At 32.8% G+C, this 20,768-nt stretch overlaps 1 protein-coding gene across 1 annotated transcript in view; it reads left to right on the top strand.

The window, feature by feature from the left end:
• The window catches only part of LOC126887426 (AT-rich interactive domain-containing protein 4A), an 83,692-nt gene that overhangs the window by 24,190 nt on the left and 38,734 nt on the right, over positions 1-20,768 (top strand). The window contains exons 9-11 of the mRNA XM_050654952.1: positions 2,259-2,536; positions 6,854-7,032; positions 9,548-10,060. Coding sequence (XP_050510909.1) covers positions 2,259-2,536; positions 6,854-7,032; positions 9,548-10,060 — 970 coding nt within the window. The remainder of the gene's footprint in view (positions 1-2,258; positions 2,537-6,853; positions 7,033-9,547; positions 10,061-20,768) is intronic.

Below are 20,768 nucleotides of genomic sequence, written 5' to 3'. Positions count from 1 at the left end.
CTATCAATAGTTATTATTTAAAATGTATAAACATTTTCAATTTCTTGGCAACACGAAAATGCAGCAGCTGCTTGCATTTTCGTGTTGCAAAGAAATTGAAAATGTTTATACATTTTAATTCATTTACTCTTTTGTAGGAGTATTAAGGAATCTTTCTTGTTGGAACTTTTACCACGCTGAGCAGATGAGTTGTGAATTATTTAAAATTCTCTTATCTTAATTTCCTCGGCATCCTGTTTGATTTATAAATTTTGAAAATCTCAGGAGGTGTAACCAAAGAAAGTATTCCACCTGTTGTCAATATGGTGGTATGGGAACGATATTTATTGTCGTTTTCTGTGCTGCTTCGATTAATAACTTACTCTGTTTTACTTAGTTATTATTTAATCAACAACTCAAAATATTCCCGATGCCATGTCAAATATTTAAAACTGTCACTGTCTTGTCATCATATTCTATTTGACTCAGTGCGTTGTATGACAAAGATAGCGAATGTTCGATTTGGAAAATATCACCACGGACATGGTGTCGTTTTTTCGAATCCTGAAAAAACTAATAGGTAAATATTTTAAAAAAATTTAAACGCAGAATGAAAGACTAAATTATTATCGAGGGCCGAAAGTCCCTTAGAATAAATAAAAAGATTCTTTTGAATGAAATATTTGAAATTAAAAATCACACATTTTCTCTTAGTTTTTCACCTATGTAATTTATTAAAATAAACATTATAGAAGTTTTCGGGGACTTTAGGCACTCGGTAAGAACGTAATCTTTCATTCTGCGTTTAAATTTTTCAAAAATACTTATTAGTATTCTCACGATTCGAGAAAAATGAATTCCCATTTAAATGACATTGCAGCCGAAAATACGTACCCATCCCCTTAAGAATAATTATCTTGAGAAGCAGTTTCAGAAAGTGACTCATGAGACTAACTAGTCTAAAGTCTTTTGTGGCATTATTCCGGTTTCGTAAATGTAGATATAAATGTTTGGCATTGTGGCTATTTAGCAATGTAATCTTAAACACACTTTTCAATTATTTTTTAGCAGTCAATATTTCACCCTTTTCAATTTTATTAAGTGGGATTACTTACTTTTAGGTTCACTGATGATGGACTGATAAGTCCGAAAACATTTTGAACGTCATCCTTTTGGATTTTAAAATTTTTTAAATTTTTATTAAAATATACCAACTACACCAGGGAATATTTTACTTCACGTTAAATTTTATTTATAAATGTTTGTTAGTTCTGAGACATTGTCGTCATCTAGAAGTTTGAGCCAGTCGTTGTTGGTATTTTGTCAGGGCCTGGAGATTTCTCATTTTTGCTTTGTTTGATGGCTTTCTCTACTTCCGCTTTTAAAACACTACGACCAGTATTCGTATACTTTGCGGAAATGCTGGCCTCGTATCCAGGAAGAATTCCTTCATGTAGTTAAACCATTCTACCTTTTTTTCTTCCAAATCGAGAATTATTTTTGACCTTTGGAGTTTCTTATAAATTGAGCAGTTTTTTTTTCTGAGTATAGGTACTTTCTTTATGTTTTTTTTGTGTATATTAAACACGTCATGTTTTCTTTGTAGTTTTTCCAGTTCACGAGATCTTTGTTCCATTCAGGCCTCTTTTGCTCGCTTAACTTTGTATCTTATTTGTCGATATGTTTTTCTAAATTGAGTTTCGTCTTTATTTTTCCACTTGCTTCTTTGTTGAATAAGGTCTAGTATTTTATCGGTCATCCAATCCTTTTTCTTTATTGGTTCTTTTTCTGGTTTCAAAACTTCGGTTGCTATGGTGGTCATGGCGGAATTCATTATATCTACATTTTGGCCAATATTTTCTTGTTCAGATTTTTGTAGCTGTTATCTGCTATTACGGTAGATTATTTCGTTGCTTATTAGTCTCTATTCTGCCTCTGTCTTTCTCTTAGATTGTTAGCTCTTTTGTTTGTTGACTTCTTTTGTCAGATGTTTTATAGTGTCTACTACAAGATCTGCCTACAACGTCTTTCAGAGCACTTACTATTTGGTTGTTTATTTCCTCCAGCATTATTTCCGTTGAAAACTCATTCTAAGAGATTGGCCTATAACCTACTACTACTAGGAAAGGAGATTAATTTTTTTGTACAATCTGCTTTGAAAATGACAATGTGTTAAATTTAATCTACATCTTTAGCTTCCCAAATGCTTTTTTATTATTATTTTTAGGAAAACATTTAAAATTATTTCTATTTTAACATTATTAATTTACATTTACCAGGTACGATGAATGGATTCAACCTCAACGGATCGCAGAAAATTTAAGCGCGACGAAAAAAGCCAAACGATCGAGACAAAACGCTAACGCTTCGCCAAGCAGTGCTAAAAATCAAACCCCCAAAGCGCTTGCTAAAAGAACGAGAGTGTCATCAATGTCTGCGAGATCATCCACGACGGAACCTCCTCGATCTACTACTCCTTCTAGCGTAACTTCGTCAGGAAGCCGCACCAAAAGTCCTGCTACACCTGCTACTCGCTCGACTGCTAGATTAAGACAAGGTATGTTCGTATAGAACCGTTTTACTTTATTTAGTATCAAATTTATTTTAATTTGAACTATTCTTATAATAGTAATCTACAATTATCATTTACAATTTATTTTCGACATTATAACACGCGCACTTCATAAAATAATGATTGAATGTCTACAATTGGATCCTCTATATAAGTTCTCTCAGACTTTGCTCTACAATATTCTAGATCGGGCCTGGAACACAATAGAATAAATTGAATTGAACAAACTCAGACGAGATGACGCATAAACCTGCCTCGCGTCTTTTCTCGATGCAGAAAGGGCCAATAACGATCGGTCGGCTATTTCGATTCGACTCTCCAATATTCTAGTTTAGAGAGTCAGGGCCGGCCTATGGGCTGTTGGAAATTTAAACAATATTTTTATTTATTCTATTCCAGGTGTCTGAGTACCCCAAGGCAAACATATTAATTTGGAAATATATCTTTTAAAGACTACGGTACAATCCATGCGAAATCACTGAGAGATCAAAACTTGAGGATCTCCAATTTGTCTGAAACTTGGTATATAATTTTTTCTAAGTTAATAGCACTGGCAAAGGCATGTGTCATTTCAATGTCAAAAAATGTCATTTTACAGCATTATAACTATGTTATTTTGACATTTGCACATATAGTCCGTTGGCGAATTATCTCTGGCGGCATGCAAAAGATCGCCAGTGTTATTAAATTTAGTGTAGAAAACGTTAAAACGCCATTTTTTATATTTTCCTCAATTCCCAAGATACGTATCTTTCGATTTGGCTGAAAATTTGCCCACAAATAGCCAAAATACATTACTTTAAGTGGTTAAAGGGATTTTAATTTTTTTACAATAAAAAAATACATACAATAATATAAGAGCCAAAAATATTGGACCGTGCAAGTTCGGCAAAGCGACACCTGGTTTCTACGCTCAGCAACATTATTCGCACTTTTAATTATATTGGCTAATTATATTAGTCCTGGCTACTGGATAATTGTCAAGGCCATAGTCCAAAAAAATAATAAGAAGAAAAATTAAGATTCAGGTTGTGTTATTAAAACGTAAACAATTGTATGTAGTAAATAAAATTAGTTATTAAAATGCAGTACCACAGATTAACCCAACACAGATGCGAAACCCTGGCGATGACTCTGATACCGAGTTTTGGTAAACTCCTCCCACTTTGAGTTACCAAAAGGGTAGTCGCTTAGTAGCTCGCTTAGTATGTAGGCTTAAGCGTATTGTCAGTTCCTAAATAACCTCGACAGTACATGCGCTTATTGTAGTGTTAAATTGACGGGCTAATTATTGGGAATTTTTTCTATTTATCAAGTGTGTTTAAATAGTTTTGTTATATTTTTAAAAATAGTTGGATATACGTGGATTTGTGAAGGGTGTTCATCTAAGACGGGTCAAGAAATATCATTTTTTTAGATTGCCAAAGGATGAAGTAAGGTATGTAGTGTCATTAATAAATTGATTTACTTTCTAAATACTGATTAAGCGGCATATTACTTATATCATATTAATTATATTAATCTCGAAACTTACATAAAATGGTTACTCAAGCTATGTGTGTTAGAAATAGTTCCAATAGTATTTTTTCAAGAAATATTTTGATGAGTGTGTATAATAACCCCCTGTTATTGAATATAGTCAAAATAATCTTAAAAAATAAAAGAGATATTAACAAGACATTAAATTTTTATTAAAAAACATCTTATGTTATGGGAGTGAGCTATGGTTAAAAGCTACTAAAAGACAAGATTTGTTAGAGGAGGATTTAACTAGATACAAAATTTGCGAAAAGCATTTTGAAAATAAATTTTTATGCTCATCTTCACGACGAAAACTCTTGTATGACAATGCTTTGCCTTCAATTTTTACCGAATCTAAAGATATCTGCGCGAATACGTCTGAGGAGCCGCCGAAAAAAGTTCAAATATTGTCAGGTAAAAATTAGGTAAGTATCAATAATAAAAAGATATGATTTTTCATATAAGAATATAATAATAGAATATCTCTTATCAGAATAACGCATGCGGCGGAAAATTTACAGGTAATACCCTCTAAACAAGTTTCTATCAGCCCCAGTAAGGAAAAAGATGGACACATTTCTACAAGAATTACAAAATATGTTTCCCAGTTATCACCTTCAGTATCATTACAAACACCAGAAACTTTTATGTATAACTTGCCACGTAAATATAAACTGAAATGTAAAATCAGGTTTTTAAAAAGAAAACTTTTGAATAGAAAAATATGTAAAAAACAAAACGGTACAAAACAAGAGTTGGAGCATTTTAAAAAATTATGTGACAAATTTCTTAATAAATCATTGGCCGAAATTGGAAAAACTCAGGCACTGTTTCAGAAAAAAGTCCCAAAGGCCAGAAGATATTCTTAGGAATACAAACAATTCGCTCTCACATTATACTTTTTTAGACCCAAAATTTACCACTTTTTGAAAAAAATTCTTTATTTACCAACTAAACGTTGTTTATATAATTAAATTTGATCATATAATTAAATAACCTGGAACTTAAAAGTTATTATATAAACAACACTTTATCTGGTTTTGTTTTGGAAGGCCATACCTGGAATTCCCAAATTACTGTCACCAAACGACTGTCAGTTTTCTAATACCTAGTTTACTTTCTCTTGTTTTGTTAAGGACAAAACTTTGTTTTGTTTTGTTTTGTAGCTAGTTTACTTTCTCTTGTTTTGTACCTACCTAGAATTCCCAAATTACCCTATTATATTTAGATCATGTTCACTTCCAAGCAACTTTTTATTATTTTTCAATATGCACAGAAATTTAATAAATGACCATTTATATATAAATCTTTAACGATTGTCACTTTTCTAACAGTTAGTTAACTTTCTCTTGTTTTGTTAAGGACATACCTAGAATTCCCAAATTACTTATTGTATTTTGATTTCCTTTTTCACATAAATTTATTAAATGACCAATGTTTTGTTTGTCTTAAGTTTTAGTGTAAATATAGTAAATATCAAATCAGGTGTAAAAGTAAGTATTATAGACCAAATGAACTATTTTGTAAGTTATCAATTGTATTGGGGCAAACACCGGCACAACAACTGTGCTCCTTAGTTTCAAGGTTACCAATTTTTGTACCGGCATCATAGCATAGCTTTCGCATCTGTGTTGGGTTAATCTGTGGCAGTACTGCAAGCAAAATACAATTAATTAAATTTACCTTAATATAATAATTCCATATCATATCAATGTTGTGCAGCAATATATAATTTTTCTTCTTCAATGACAGTAGCTACGAAATATACGTCAATTTGACAATTTCAATTGACAATATGAATTATTTAAGAAAGTTGCAATATTTCTCCGCTATTCTCGCACGATCGTTTCTCGTATCCCCTCCAAGTACTTGCATACCGCGAATAGGCGTCTACTGTAAGTACAATTAACTCGGAAAATATCGACAGCACAAAAAAAAATGTGTAAAAAAAAGAATTTGCAATAATTTGTAAATGCGATTTATTTGGAACAATTTCAGTTCCTACCATTTTTGTCGAAAAGTTGAGAATGGCTGAGATATTGAACAAAACAACTGCTACAAAACCAATCAGGTCTTGCTCTCGCGCGTTTACCGCATACGTACTACCTTAAATATTGATTTTACAAAAAAAAAATGAAACATCAAAATTGTATAAAATTTAATTATTTCCATTTTTGTATAGGTACATTTTTGTCGTAAAACTAATAATAAACGTGATAATTCAATAACTATGCCGACCACACACAAAAATTTGTTCTAATAAAAGAAATTATATGAAATCGCATTTTCAAAAATTTGGCGCAGAAACGGTTGTCCTTTTAAAGCAAGATGGCGGCTAACGTAACGGCGAAATTCATTCGTAATTTTAAATTTACACTGCTATTGACGAATTAAATTTTGGGAGGCTCGGCATGCAAAGTCAAATACTATCCCGACTGGACTATACATTTTTGACTGTGATATTACTGCATGTAACTTTTTTTTACTGTAAAAAAATAAAAATCCTTTTAACCACTTAAAGTCTTGTATTTTGGCTATCTGTGAGCAAATTTCCGTCAAATTTTTACCTTGCTCTGGTAAATCCTATACCCTTGTCTATTTGTTTACGTTTAATGTCCCATGTTACATTTTTTGCCTTCATCACTTTTTTTGACATCTTTACAGCTTCTTGTGTAGTATTTCTGATCTTGTGTATCTTTTGTGATTAACCATATGTTACGTCCCCCATTTTTCCCGATCTAGTGTTTGTCCTCCCGCTAAAACTTGCTTGTATTTGTTTAGATTCAACAAAACGTACTCGAAGAATTTCTGCACAAACAGACGTCTCAGCCCACACCGATTCGGAAAGTGAGGCAACTGGTAGCGATTCTGAGGCTCCAAGAACTAGAAGTAATACGAAATCAGAAAATGACTCAGAGATTAAAACTTATCGAAGAAGACCTCCTCGAATTCTCACAACGGTAAGTTAATAATTTGACATTTGGCGAATTCAGAATATTTCTATAATTTCAAAATAAAAACTGTCCGGTTATTCAAGAGCCTACACCAGCGCGTCATCAAAACGGAAAACGCGTTCCAAGATTACAGCTTTAATTTTGAATATTTTGTCGAGTTATATGGCGCACATGTACTTAATATGTATATTGTAAAGAATGGCGGTACAGAGCCCAATTTGAGAAATATTTTTGTAAGTATGTGGAATTTATTGAACAATTAAATAAAATATTACAAAAACGAGTCTGTACCGCCATTATGAAGGAGAAAAAATTACACTTTCTTCAAATAAACTTTTTTTATCCCTTGATTTTGTGTCACATTGGAACTACTAAAAACCAATAACCTATAACAAGAAATCAAACTTAACTGACTGATTTAGCAACATTTAGCGCACATGTGAGTATATTAATTAAAGATTATAAATATATTTTTTTGTAATTTACACGCGCGAAAGTAGAATAATACAGTACCGTAGCTACCCGCCCACATACACAACTCGCGCGAGTTTAAGCGTGTCAGTCGCTTCGAGTGAACATTTTATCTCCGGCTCTGTATCAAGCCTACTTTCGCGCTAAAAATTACAAAAAAAGTATTTTTAATCTTTGATTAAAATATAACCATTGCACTAATTTTTGACATTTTTTGTGAGTAACTAGATTGTACCATAGACTCACTTTTAAGCTTTGAAACAATTAAAACAAATTATAAACAATGGAGCTATCGTATATTTATTTTGCTGTGTCCTAACTTTTTTGCAAATGGTTGGAAAATTTTTTTAAAGCATTCATTTTCAAGACCTATGAAATACGCATTTTAAGTATTTTTTAAAATTAGAATATAATAAACAATTTCTAAGAAATGTTAATTTGTTTATAACAATTTTTTTTAAACATTTAAAGATTATGCAAAAAAATGAAAAATTTATATTTTGTCGACAAAATATTAAATAGGCATCACACCTTTATAATCTTTCTAAGTTTGATCAATGTCTCATGATTATTTTGGTTGTTATTGCGACTGTAAATTGTTAATTAACAATTGAATTGTTGCTAAAATATTCGTTTCATTTTAACCGGCTTCTGAATTTATAATCTATACCAAGAAAGCTTTTATTTCACCAAGCTATATCATTATTGATAAATAATTACTGGCCCAAAAAATTTATTTGAATATTCAAAATTTTGTTGGGAAAACCCACATTTTCCGAGGAAAATTTTCGTCGGAGCAAATCGGGAAAAACATGCCTCTATGTAGAATTAAATTGGGGTGAATTTTTATTTGAGTATTTTTGGTGTAAAGTTAAAACCTTCGGAGTTATAGAGCAATAATTGAAAAAAATACGATTTGTCGGCGTCATTTTGTTTATAAAAAAAGTAGCACACTATCTGTGGACTTTGCATACCTATATTAATAATATATAAGATCTTATAATTCGATTAAAGCAATAAAATTGCTGGTAAATAACCTTTCTTTGTACTTTACTAATTAGACCAACGTATTATAACTATTTTTTTTTCAAAATTTAAAGATTATGCAAAAAAAAAGAAAAATTTATATTTTGTCGATAAAATATTAAACAAGCATCTCATCTTTATAATCTTTATAAGTTTGATCAATGTATCATGATTATTTTGGTTATTATTGCGATCGTAAATTGTTAATTAACAATTGAATTGTTGCTAAAATATTCGTTTAATTTTCACCGGCTTCTGAAATTACAATCTATACCAAGAAATATTTGATGTCACTAAGTTATTTAATTATTGATTAATAATTACTTACCTAAAACTTTATTTGAAAATTATAGTTTTTGTTAGGAAAACCCGCATTTTCCGCGGAAAATTTTCGTGAAAAACATATCTCTATGCAGAATTTAATTGCGGTGAATTTTTATTTCGGTGTTTTTGTTGTAAAGTTAAAATCTTCGGAGTTATAGAGCAATAATTGAAAAAAATACGATTTGTCGGCGCCATTTTGTTTATAAAAAAAGTAGCACACTATCTGCGGACTTTGCATACCTATATTATTAATATATAGGATCTTATAATTCGATTCCAGCAATAAAATTGCTGGTAAATAACTTTTCCATGAATTTTGCTAATTAGCCCAGAGTAACAGCTCTTTTTTGCGTTCTCTACAAAACACCCTGACTAGTAACGTTGTCGGTATAAGACATCTTCAGGATTCAACGATAAAGCCACATTTCGAAAGCCTCAATTTTCTTGCAGGTGGCGTTTGTGAGAGTCCACGACTCAACTCCGTACAATAGTATAGGAAAGATATAACATCGTCGTAACCTGATTTTTATGGGTATTGATAAATCATGACATTTGAATAGCTTGGCCATTTTTTTAAATACAGATCTTGCTTTCTCTATCCTACATTTCATTTCTGGGGAATGTCAAAAAACATGTTCCAGTTTTATTATTAACATATTATTATAACGTCTTATTTTAAATATCTTTCTTGTAATTACAGCCGAAAGCGGAGAAAAACAAAGAACCAGACGGCGAGGAAACTGTCAAAGAAGAACAGGATCAGAAGCCGTCCAGATTTTCCAGAAGGATCAGGCGGTCTCCAGAGAAATCAGCCGAAGAAAGTGAAGATGACGGCAATCCTCCAAAAGGTCGGGACTTTGATCTTAATCAAATCAGATCCGAATTAAAAGGATTCACAAAAGCTATAAAGCTACCTACCTTGGATGCTGGAGATGATAAAGAAGTTTGTTCTTCATCTGATGAATCAGATTCTGGTCCTCCGCCATTGGAAAAGTCAGTGATCGAAGAAGAAATTGACGAGAAGAAGGAAAAACCTTTAGAAAAGTCCTCAAGTTCCGAAGATGTGTATGAGTTTAAAGAACCTGAACCGTTCGAGTTTGAAAGTAGAACAAAATTGGGAGAGGAGAAGAAACGTTTATCAAGAAGCATTTTTGACGATCTGGACAAGCCTGTTAAACCTAGAACTGTGAATATACTGTCTGACAAAAAACCGGTAAGTTGTGTTTTACTATTTTTTGATTTATTCTTTTTTAAGTACCATATTCCAATCGGAGGTTGGATATCATCATCACTATCTTTACTCTATCGACCGCTGCTCTATAGGTCTATGAAACTGCATTTAAACCAGTCTCTTAAATTCTTCAACCATGACACTTTCCTTCTTCCTACTTTCCTTCCACCTCTATCTTTCCCTGTATTATCAGTCTTAGCAGATATTGTAACTTTCTCATTTTTATTGTGTATATTTTTTCGCATTCTTTGTCCATTTCTCGCAATACTTCCATGTTCGTTTTCTTCTCTGTCCATGCTGTTCTAACCATCCTCCTATAATAGTATGGTATAGTTAGACCCAAACCCAGACATCCAAAGTGAAAGTTATCCTCCAACACCAAATTGTTCTATATGGTCCACATAATGTTCAGAAAAAAGTCACACCATTTTGAGCGTCGGGTTTGGGGGGGGAGAAATCTGCAAATTCGTAGTTTTTTAGGTTTTTCGTCAATATTTCTAAAACTAAGCGGTTTAGCATGAACAACCCTCTACACAAAATTGTTCTACATTAAATTTTAAATAAAAAAAGTCCTATGCATAACCCTTCTAAAATGAACGGTTCCAAAGTTACGGAGGTAGTATGGTATAATTGGTCCAAAAAAAGGCCTAACCCAGACATCCAAAGTAAAACTTTTCCTTCAACATTAAATGGTTCTATATGGTCCACATATTGTTCAGTAAAAAGTTACACCATTTTGAGCGTACGGTTTGGGGGGCAAATGGGGGAGAAGTCGGTAAATTAGTAGTTTTTTAAAGTTTTTCGTCATTATTTCTAAAACTATGCTTTAGCGTAAGGAATGTTCTATAGAAAAATGTTCTACATAAAATTTAAAACAAAAAAGGTTGTATACATAATTGTTATAAAATCAACGGTTCTAGAGTTACGGAGGGTGAAAAGTGGAGGTTTTCGATACTTTTTATATTTACCGATTTCTCCCCCCTCTCCCCCCCAAACCCGACGCTCAAAATGGTGTGACTTTTTTCTGAACATTACGTGGACCATATAGAACAATTTGGTGTTGGAGGATAACTTTCACTTTGGATGTCTGGGTTTTTGGTATAGTTATATCATAAATATTGCCCAAAAAATATAAAAAGTATCGAAAACCTCAACTTTTCACCCTCCGTAACTCTGGAACCGTTGATTTTATAACAATTATGTATCAAACATTTTTTGTTTTAAATTTCACGTAGAACATTTTTGTATATAATATTGTTTACGATAAAGCATAGTCTTAGAAATATTGACGAAAAACGTAAAAAAACTACGAATTTACCGATTTCTCCCCCCTCTCCCCCCAAACCCGACGCTCAAAATGGTGTGACTTTTTTCTGGACATTGTGTGGACCATATAGAACAATTTGGTGTTGAAGGATAACTTTCACTTTGGATGTCTGGGTTATGCCATCTTTTGGATCAACTATACTATACTATAACACCTCAATTGTCATTTTGCCTGGTATAATGAAAGCCATGATATAATATTGAAAAACTGCATCTCAACTATTGAAAAGTGCATCTCAAACAGACAATAAAAAAAATTCAGAACTCATCAATTATCGCGGAAATGAGTTCAATTTTGTTACTCGGAGGGTTTTTGGGGCCGCTGAAAACGAATATGACGTCAAAAGTGATCTCCGGAGTACCTGGTGCCAAGGGTACCTACTGTTTAGCTCGTCTTGTGAAGTTTTCGGCAAATTCATTAAAAATTAGTCAAAAATCATTACTCATGGGTTTTTGGGGCCGCTAACGACGAATATGACATCGGAAGTGATTTTTGGGAGTACCTGGTGATCAGGGTACCTACTGTTTACCTCTCTTGTGGAGTTTTCGGCAAAAAATTTATTGAAAAATTAGTCAAAAATAATTACTCGGGGTTTTTGGGGTCGCTAATGACGAATATGGCATCGGAAGCGATCTCCGGAATACCTGGTGCCCAGGGTACCTACTTCTTATGGAGTTTTCGGCAAATTCATTTAAAAATTAGCCAAAAATCATTACTTGGTGGTTTTTTGGGTCGCTGACCACGAATATGACATCGGAAGTGATCTACGGTGTACCTGGTACCCAGGATATCTACTGTTTATCTCATTTTCTGGAGTTTTCGGCAAATTCATTAAAAAATTAGTCAAAAATCATTAGTCACGAGATAAACAGTAGGTACCCTGGGCACCAGGTACACTGGAGATCACTTCTGATGTCATATTTGTCGTCAATGACCACAAAAACTCTTGAGTAATGAATTTTGACTAATTTTTTAATGAATTTGCCAAAAACTCCAGAAAACGAGGTAAACAGTAGGTACCCTGGATACCAAGTACTCCGTAGAGCACTTCCGATGTCATATTCGTCGTCAGCGACCCAAAAACCCCGAGTAATTATTTTTGGCTATTTTTTTAATGAATTTGCCGAAAACTCTATAAGAAGTAGGTACCCTGGGCAACAGGTATTCCGGAGATCGCTTCCTATGCCATATTCGTCCTTAGCGACCCCCCAAGTAATTATTTGTGACTAATTTTTTAATAAATTTTATGCCGAAAACTCCACAAGACGAGGTAAACCAGGCACCAGGTACTCCGGAAATTACTTCCGATGTCATATTCGTCGTTAGCGGCCCCAAAAACCACCGAGTAATGATTTTTGACTAATTTTTAATGAATTTGCCGCAAACTCCACAAGACGAGGTACACAGTAGGTACCCTGGGAACCAGGTACTCCGGAGATCACTTTTGACGTTATATTCGTTTTCAGCGACCCCAAAAACCCCCCGAGTAACAAAATTGAACTCATTTCCGCCGATGATTGACGAGTTCTAAATATTTTTTATTGTCTGTTTGAGATGCACTTTAAGAATGCATTTTTGTATGCAGTTTTTCAATATTATATCATGGCTCTGGTTCACAAAGTTTCCTGGCGCATTCACGAATCGAATGCAAAAAGAATTATTAAGATCCGTCTAAGAGAAATCATTAGAATACAAAAAACCGGCATATTTATGTTTTGTGGACCTTCAGAAGGCATTTGATAGGGTAAAATTAAAGGCCATTAACAATTTATTGTACGCAAGAGAGATACCTATAGGAATAATTAAAATGATCGAAAATATCTACCAGAATAACATAATACACGTAAAAGTAGAAGCAGAACTAACTCACCCAATTGAAGCTGCCAATGAAATAAAAAAGGGGGATTTCCTTAGTTTTCTATTGTTCAACCTGATCATTGATGAAATAATAAAAAAGTAAGAACTAAAAATGGATACCAAATGGGAGAAAATCAAAATAATTGGCTTTGCAGACGATGCAATACTAATCTCTCAAACTAGAGATGATTTACAATGTATGCTGCACCAATTTAATATGACCGCTAGAACATTTAACATGTCAATTTCCCCAAAAAATACAAAATGCGTGGGTATAACAGCAACTCCAATAAGTAAATTGGAGCTGGAGGGTCAGCTAATAGAACAAGTGATGGGGTTTAAATATCTAATCATCACACTATCTACAGTTGGGCCCGGGAATCTTTACCCGTGCGTCATCATTTAAAGCATACGAAATAAGTCGATGATAGGTCGTAAATTAAAATTTACTAAACGCAACAGCAAGTGAGAGTAAGTGACTTGCTGTTGCGTTTAGTAAAGGACATCGCACACATCTTATGGAAAATATAATGTCACTCAAATTCAATAAAATTTATACGAATAGATTCGTTTTAAATGAACTATCAATTCTTATCATTGCGCCAACTCTTAATTATGATTAATTACGGCGCAAATTGCAATTAAAGTTTATCGAAATCACATTTTTGGAGTCTATAAACGTGTCAGTTATAATCACTATTGCTCTGGGTGCTATTCAAAACAGCTTAAACTCCGCTGGGCCTAAGCGGATTAGTGAAACTATTATAATAAGATGCTTAAGAGCTCGAGAAGATTTATGAACTAACTATAATTTGGGTATTTTAAAATATTTTTTCTCTCTCTAACTTATGTACCTACCCATTTGATTTCAGATTGATTTATATCAATTTCTGCTCTTATTATTGAAAATTAAGAGTTGGCGCAATGATAAGAATTGATCGTTAAATTGAAACGAATATATTCATATAAATTTTATTGAATTTGAGTGACATTATATTTTCCATAAGATGTGTGCGATGTCCTTTCAATTTTCGACCTATCATCGACTTATTTCGTCTGCTTTAAATGATGACGCACGGGTAAAGATTCGCGGACTCAACTGTAGCTACGGAAAGCTCGAAACAGAAATAGAAGATCAAGTGAATAGAGCAAACAGAGCTGCAGGTTTCCTGATGAAACAATATTGAGAAATAAAAATATCGGGAAATAAATAAAAATCAGCATTTACAAAACAGTTATATTTATTAAGCGCAACAGGCCTTGTAGGCCTAGGACTAAAATGTTTACATTTCTGGTTACATAAATAATATAATAAATAACTTAATATAACTTACATAACTTATAAACGTATAAATTTTATTTAGTTACACTTCAGTCATTTTATACACTCCTTCACCACCGCGCTCCATCTCCTTCTGTCCAATGCTAGTTCTTTCCATCTCTCAATGTTACTTTTCTTCAAGTCTTCATACACACTGTCCTTCCATCTTTTCCTTGGCCTGCCTTTCCTCCTCTTTTGTATTGGTCTTCGTGAAAGTACCATTTTTGGCATTCGTTTACTTCCCATTCTCTCGATGTGCCCCAAGTATCGTATTCTCTGTGCTTTGATCGTCGTCGTGATCGTTGGCTCTTGATATAGTTCTTCCAATTCTTTATTGGTTCTTCTCCACTGACTTTCTATTTTCACACCTCCATATATTGCTCTTTGCATTTTTCTCTCCCATCTTTCTATAAAAGGTCTGTTTCTGACTTTTTGAGCACCCATGTTTCGCATGCGTATGTTACTGTAGGTCTGATAACAGTCTTATAAATTCTTATTTTTGTTTTTCTTGATACGTATTTGGATTTCAATAATGTGCGTAATGTTCCATATTTTTTATTTCCTTTGGCTATTCTTGCCTTTATCTCCCCTTCTTCATGACCATTTTCATCTATTTTGGCTCCCAGGTAAATAATTTCTTTGATTCTTTTGAACGAGTATGTTATTTCTCCATCTATTTGTACTATGATGTTATTCTCTTTTTCTTTTTGGATCTCTCCCATTATCATATACTTTGTCTTCTCTTCATTTATAAGTCCGAATTTTTTGGCTTCTGTTGTTATGTTTTTCATTAACTTTTGTAGTTCTTTTTTGCTTGTTGCTAATAGCGTCAGATCATCTGCAAATGCTATGCATTGGTGGCCGTTTTTAAATATCGTTTCTTGCATGTTTATTCTGCTTTTCCTGATTATTCCTTCCAATGTTAGATTGAATGCCGTTGTTGATAGTGGGTCTCCTTGTCGTAATCCTTCCTTGGTTTCAAACTTTTTGGATGTATACCCTTTCCAAGCTATTTCGTTTGTTGTGTTTTCCATCGTCATCTTTACCATCTTGACAATTTTACTTGGTATCCCCAATTCTTTCGTCAGTTCGTACATCTGCTGTCTGTTTACTGTGTCGTAAGCCTGCTTAAAGTCTATGAACAAAGCATATAGTACTGTTTTATGTTCGTAACAGGTAGTCTGTATTTCTTTTAAGGCAAATATTTGGTCAGTCGTTGATCTGTTGTTTCTAAAATCTGCCTGGTATTCTCCCAGTATTTTTTCCGAATATTGACTTAGCCTTTTTCTTATACTTTGTGCCAAGATTTTGTAAACTATTTCTAATAGTGCGATGCCTCTGTAGTTTTCGCATAGCATTCTATCACCTTTTTTATGTATAGGGCATCTCCTTGCTATGGTCCACTCTTCTGGCATTTTTTCTACTTCCCATATTCTTTTTATCAGGTCATATATCTCTTTGTGTAGTCTTTTCCCTCCTGATTTTATCATTTTGGCCGATATTTCTGTTATTCCTGGGCTTTTGTTATTTTTCAAGCTTCTTATTTCGTTCTTTATTTCTTGTTCTGTGGGTATTTCTATTTCTATCTGATCATCTTCAATTTCATGGTTTGTTTCATTTTGTACTTCGCTTTTATTTAGCAGTTCTGTGAAATAGTTTTGCCAGTTTCCCATTATTTTTTCCGGCTCATTTATCAACATCCCTTTATCATCTCTCATATATGGGTTGTTTTTTTGATATCCTCTTTCCATTTTTTTTGCTTCCTGGTAGAATGATCTTATTTCTTTTTTTTTTTAATTTTTCTTCTATTTCTTTCAGTTTGTTCTCGTTGTATTTTCTCTTTTTGCTTCTACATTTTCTTTTCATGACATTTCTCAAAACAGTTATCAGATCAATAATGTCATACACGGCAGAAACACGACCTGACACAGAAAGGACAAAAAAGAATGCTAGAAACAGCAGAGATGAAAACCCTTCGAAAAATCGATGGTAACACACTATGGGAGAGAGCTAGAAGGACAGATATACGACGGATATGCAAGATGAACAACATTAAGAACTGGATAATAAACAAAAGAGTAGAATGGAACGACCACATAAGCCGAATGTCAATCAAGAGACGGTTCCCTATCCCCAATAAAAAGACGATCAGTGAGAAGATCACGAAAACAATGGAACTACAACTTACTAAAGGCACTATTAACAAACAGTCATGTCTACACGAAAAGAAGAAGAGGAAGGGACTATTTTTATGTAGCTTCCCAAACATCGTCTGTTTTTTATTATTGTTGTTTTCCGTTTCTTTGCCAATTTCATTTTATTTCTCATGTCTATACGAAAAGAAGAAGAAAAAGGGACTATTTTTATGTAGCTTCCCAAACATCGTCCGTTTTTTATTATTGTTGTTTTCCGTTTCTTTGCCAATTTCATTTTATTTCTCATATCTACACGAAAAGAAGAAGAAAAAGGGACTATTTTTATGTAGCTTCCCAAACATCGTCCGTTTTTTATTATTGTTGTTTTCCGTTTCTTTGCCAATTTCATTTTATTTCTCATGTCTACACGAAAAGAAGAAGAAAAAGGGACTATTTTTATGTAGCTTCCCAAACATCGTCCGTTTTTTATTATTGTTGTTTTCCGTTTCTTTGCCAATTTCATTTTATTTCTCATATCTACACGAAAAGAAGAAGAAAAAGGGACTATTTTTATGTAGCTTCCCAAACATCGTCCGTTTTTTATTATTGTTGTTTTCCGTTTCTTTGCCAATTTCATTTTATTTCTCATATCTACACGAAAAGAAGAAGAAAAAGGGACTATTTTTATGTAGCTTCCCAAACATCGTCCGTTTTTTATTATTGTTGTTTTCCGTTTCTTTGCCAATTTCATTTTATTTCTCATTATAAAATATGTTCACATTTGTGGTATAGTATTCACAGATACTATACTTCTGTCGGGTCTCTTCATACTTCCTTATATCGATTTATTAATACAAACCGATACTGAGTTAATTATATTATTCTTATCAGTAAGAAATATCATCTAAATTAGTTATAAATTGGTTCTCCATGTAAATAGGAATCTCTTAAAAACATTATCCAACATTTAAGTACTTTTAATTTGGTATTTTTTACATTTCCAAAAATTTATATTACACGACGCAAACTACTTAAGTAGTGTAATTGTACATCCTTATCATGATCCTTATAGATGCATTGTATTTTGTCTTCCTCATACAATTACAGTACTAGCAGGTAGATTTATAATGGACAGCCTAAGTCTTGACGTCACAAAATTGGGAGGAGCTTATATTTGGCTCCAAACAATTCTGTTTATAATGTTAAACACTCATAAGGAATTTTTAATTTATTGTTTACGTGGTTTGTGTGACAAAATAAGACTTTTCATTTAGGTATTTAGTTAAAGAAACGTGCCAATTAAGAGATTTTTATTCGTTTTTGCCCAGGTGAGTTAATTTAATGCAAAGATTAGAATGTAAACAGTTTTGAGGTTATGTTGATTTTCAATCACTAAGGAATAAAAACCACCTGAGCAAAAACGAATAAAAATCTCTTAATTAACACGTTTCTTTAACGAAATACCTAAATGAAGTCTTATTTTGCCACACAAAGCACATAAATGAAAAATTCCTTATGACCATTTAAGGTTACAAACAAAATTGTTTGGAGCCAATATAAGCTCCTCCCAATTTTGTGACGTCAGACTTAGGCTGTCCATTACTGGTAAACATTTGTCATAATTAGTGGAATTCATTATCGAAAGTTGTCCCGTCGCACTGAAATGCAAATGAGGTATTTTTAACAAAGCCCGACTTGAATTCTTATTAAATTTTGGTTTTTAGAAAGTAGGAAATTTTATTTTTTTTTTAAATAGAAATATTGATAACAGCTTGTATTGATTTCTCTATTCATCATTCTCTGTAGGTATTACTATAATTTTTATATTAGTTCAGAGAAATAAGGAAATAAAATATCCTGTTGGTGACACAACCCCCTCCAGGCCGAAACCAAATTTTTTGAGTAGTATGGACATCTATAATAATAACCTATATGTTTCCTGCAGCCGATTTTGATGATATACATAGTTATAAACAAATGAAGATCAAAAAATGGTACATTTTCACTTTTTTCGTCTATAAAGGACATCGCACACATCTTATGGAAAATTTAATGTCACTCAAATTCAATAAAATTTATACCAATAGATTCGTTTTAAATTAACGATCAAATCTTATCATTGCGCCAACTCTCTATTTTCAAAAATAAGAGCAGAAATTGATATAAATAAATCTGAAATCAAATGGGTAGGTACATATGTTAGAGAGAGAAAAAATATTTTAAAATACCCAGATTTTCGGTACTCCATAAATCAGCGGATTAGTTTCACTAATCCGCTTAGGCCCAGCGGGATTTAAGCTGTTATGAATAGCACTCAGAGCAATAATGATTGTAAACTAACATTTTATGTACTCCAAAAATGTGATTTCGATAAACTTTAATTGCAATTTGCGCCGTAATTAATCATAATTAAGAGTTGGCGCAATGATAAGAATTGATCGTTATATTAAAACGAATCTAATCGTATAAATTTTATTGAATTTGAGTGACATTATCTTTTCCATAAGATGTGTGCGATGTCCTTTGGGAGTGAGAAATTCATAAATCGTATAAAAAACTTCAATATGGCGTTCGCTGAATATGTCTATCCTTATTGGTTGCTTAGAAAATTGCAAAATAAATAATAAATTTTGAGTTTTTATAAATATTCATAACTTATGTAAAAATTAACTTAGAACCTTCTTATTACACGGAATGCTGAGACTTATGGTGCTTAAATCTTACCCTAAATTTCAAACCAATCGGTCAAATAGTTTAAAAGTTATTTAATTTGTTTATCCCAAATTAATTTTTTTTGCAACACTATAAGTTATAAAATGATGAAGTTACCGTAATACTTTGGATAGTTTATGAAAGAAGAAGATTTACACTACTAATTTAATTAAAAAAAAAATAGAAAAAATAATTCTAAATATTGCTAAATTATTTTACAAGAACATGTGAATTAAAAAAAGGGTTTGTTTCGTCTTCAATCTTGATTTTACAGACAATCATGATCTTTGTTTTTTTTTTGTTCAGAGCCATTCTATACGTCTCGCAGTACTGCGTAGTGCGTCAATCAAAATTTGCAGCCTTTCTTTGTCACTTTGTCAAATAAATGATATTTAAAATCGCCGGTCACTTCAACCGTTGTTTTTGAGAAAAGGGTTCATTCTACACAAAAAGTGCCAATAATTATTTTTGTTCAAAATTATCTCAGCTTCATTTCTTGTTTAAAATGTCTACCGTGGCTGTATATCATCGTCTTCGTCTACCGTGGCTGTAATGGAATATGGTATTAATAACAATTGTTATGATCTGATGACTTCAATGACTTCTTATTCTGAAGAGGTAATGCGATAAACTCTGGAAGATGAAACAGTCGGCATAAGAGTAAATGGAGTCTTAGTTAACAACATCAGATATGCAGACGAACCAGTAATAATAGCCGATAGTAGACGACTTAACGCCTTTGAAATGTGGACCTATAGAAGAATTATGAGGGTTTCCTGGGTAGATAGAGTTACGAACAACGAAGTACTGAGAAGAATAGGTAAAGAGAAGGAAGTTGAACTACAATTAAAGAAAGAAAACTACAGTATCTCGGACATGTGATGCAAGGCGAGAAGTATGGCATTCTGCGACTCATAATGCAATGAAAGATAGATGGCAGAAGAAGCATCGGAGGAAACCGAATTTCATGGCTGAAGAACCTGAGAGAATGGTTTGGATGCAGCTCGAAACAACTATTTAGAGCTACTGCCTCAAAAATTAAAATAGCTATGATGATTGCCAACCTCCGTAGCGGAGAGGGCACCTGAAGAAGAAGAAGATGGCTTCAACCTAAATTTTGACTTCTTTGAAAAGAACTTCGGCAACTGATGAATAAAAGGATGTAATGGATAGTTGTATTATACAACGAACTTCCAAATGGGAAACGAAAAAAAAAAAGAAAGCAAATTAGTAACAGCATTCAGAATAAAGTTATTCTGACATCATTTTATTTTTCCTCATTCGATTATTCAAAAATCAAAAGTTTATAAACATTTTTTACCCCCGATAGACATGCAT

Source organism: Diabrotica virgifera, chromosome 6 (assembly GCF_917563875.1).
Source record: "Diabrotica virgifera virgifera chromosome 6, PGI_DIABVI_V3a".
In the NCBI taxonomy this organism is placed as follows: domain Eukaryota; kingdom Metazoa; phylum Arthropoda; class Insecta; order Coleoptera; family Chrysomelidae; genus Diabrotica; species Diabrotica virgifera.
This window is presented reverse-complemented; position numbering and strand designations above follow the sequence as displayed.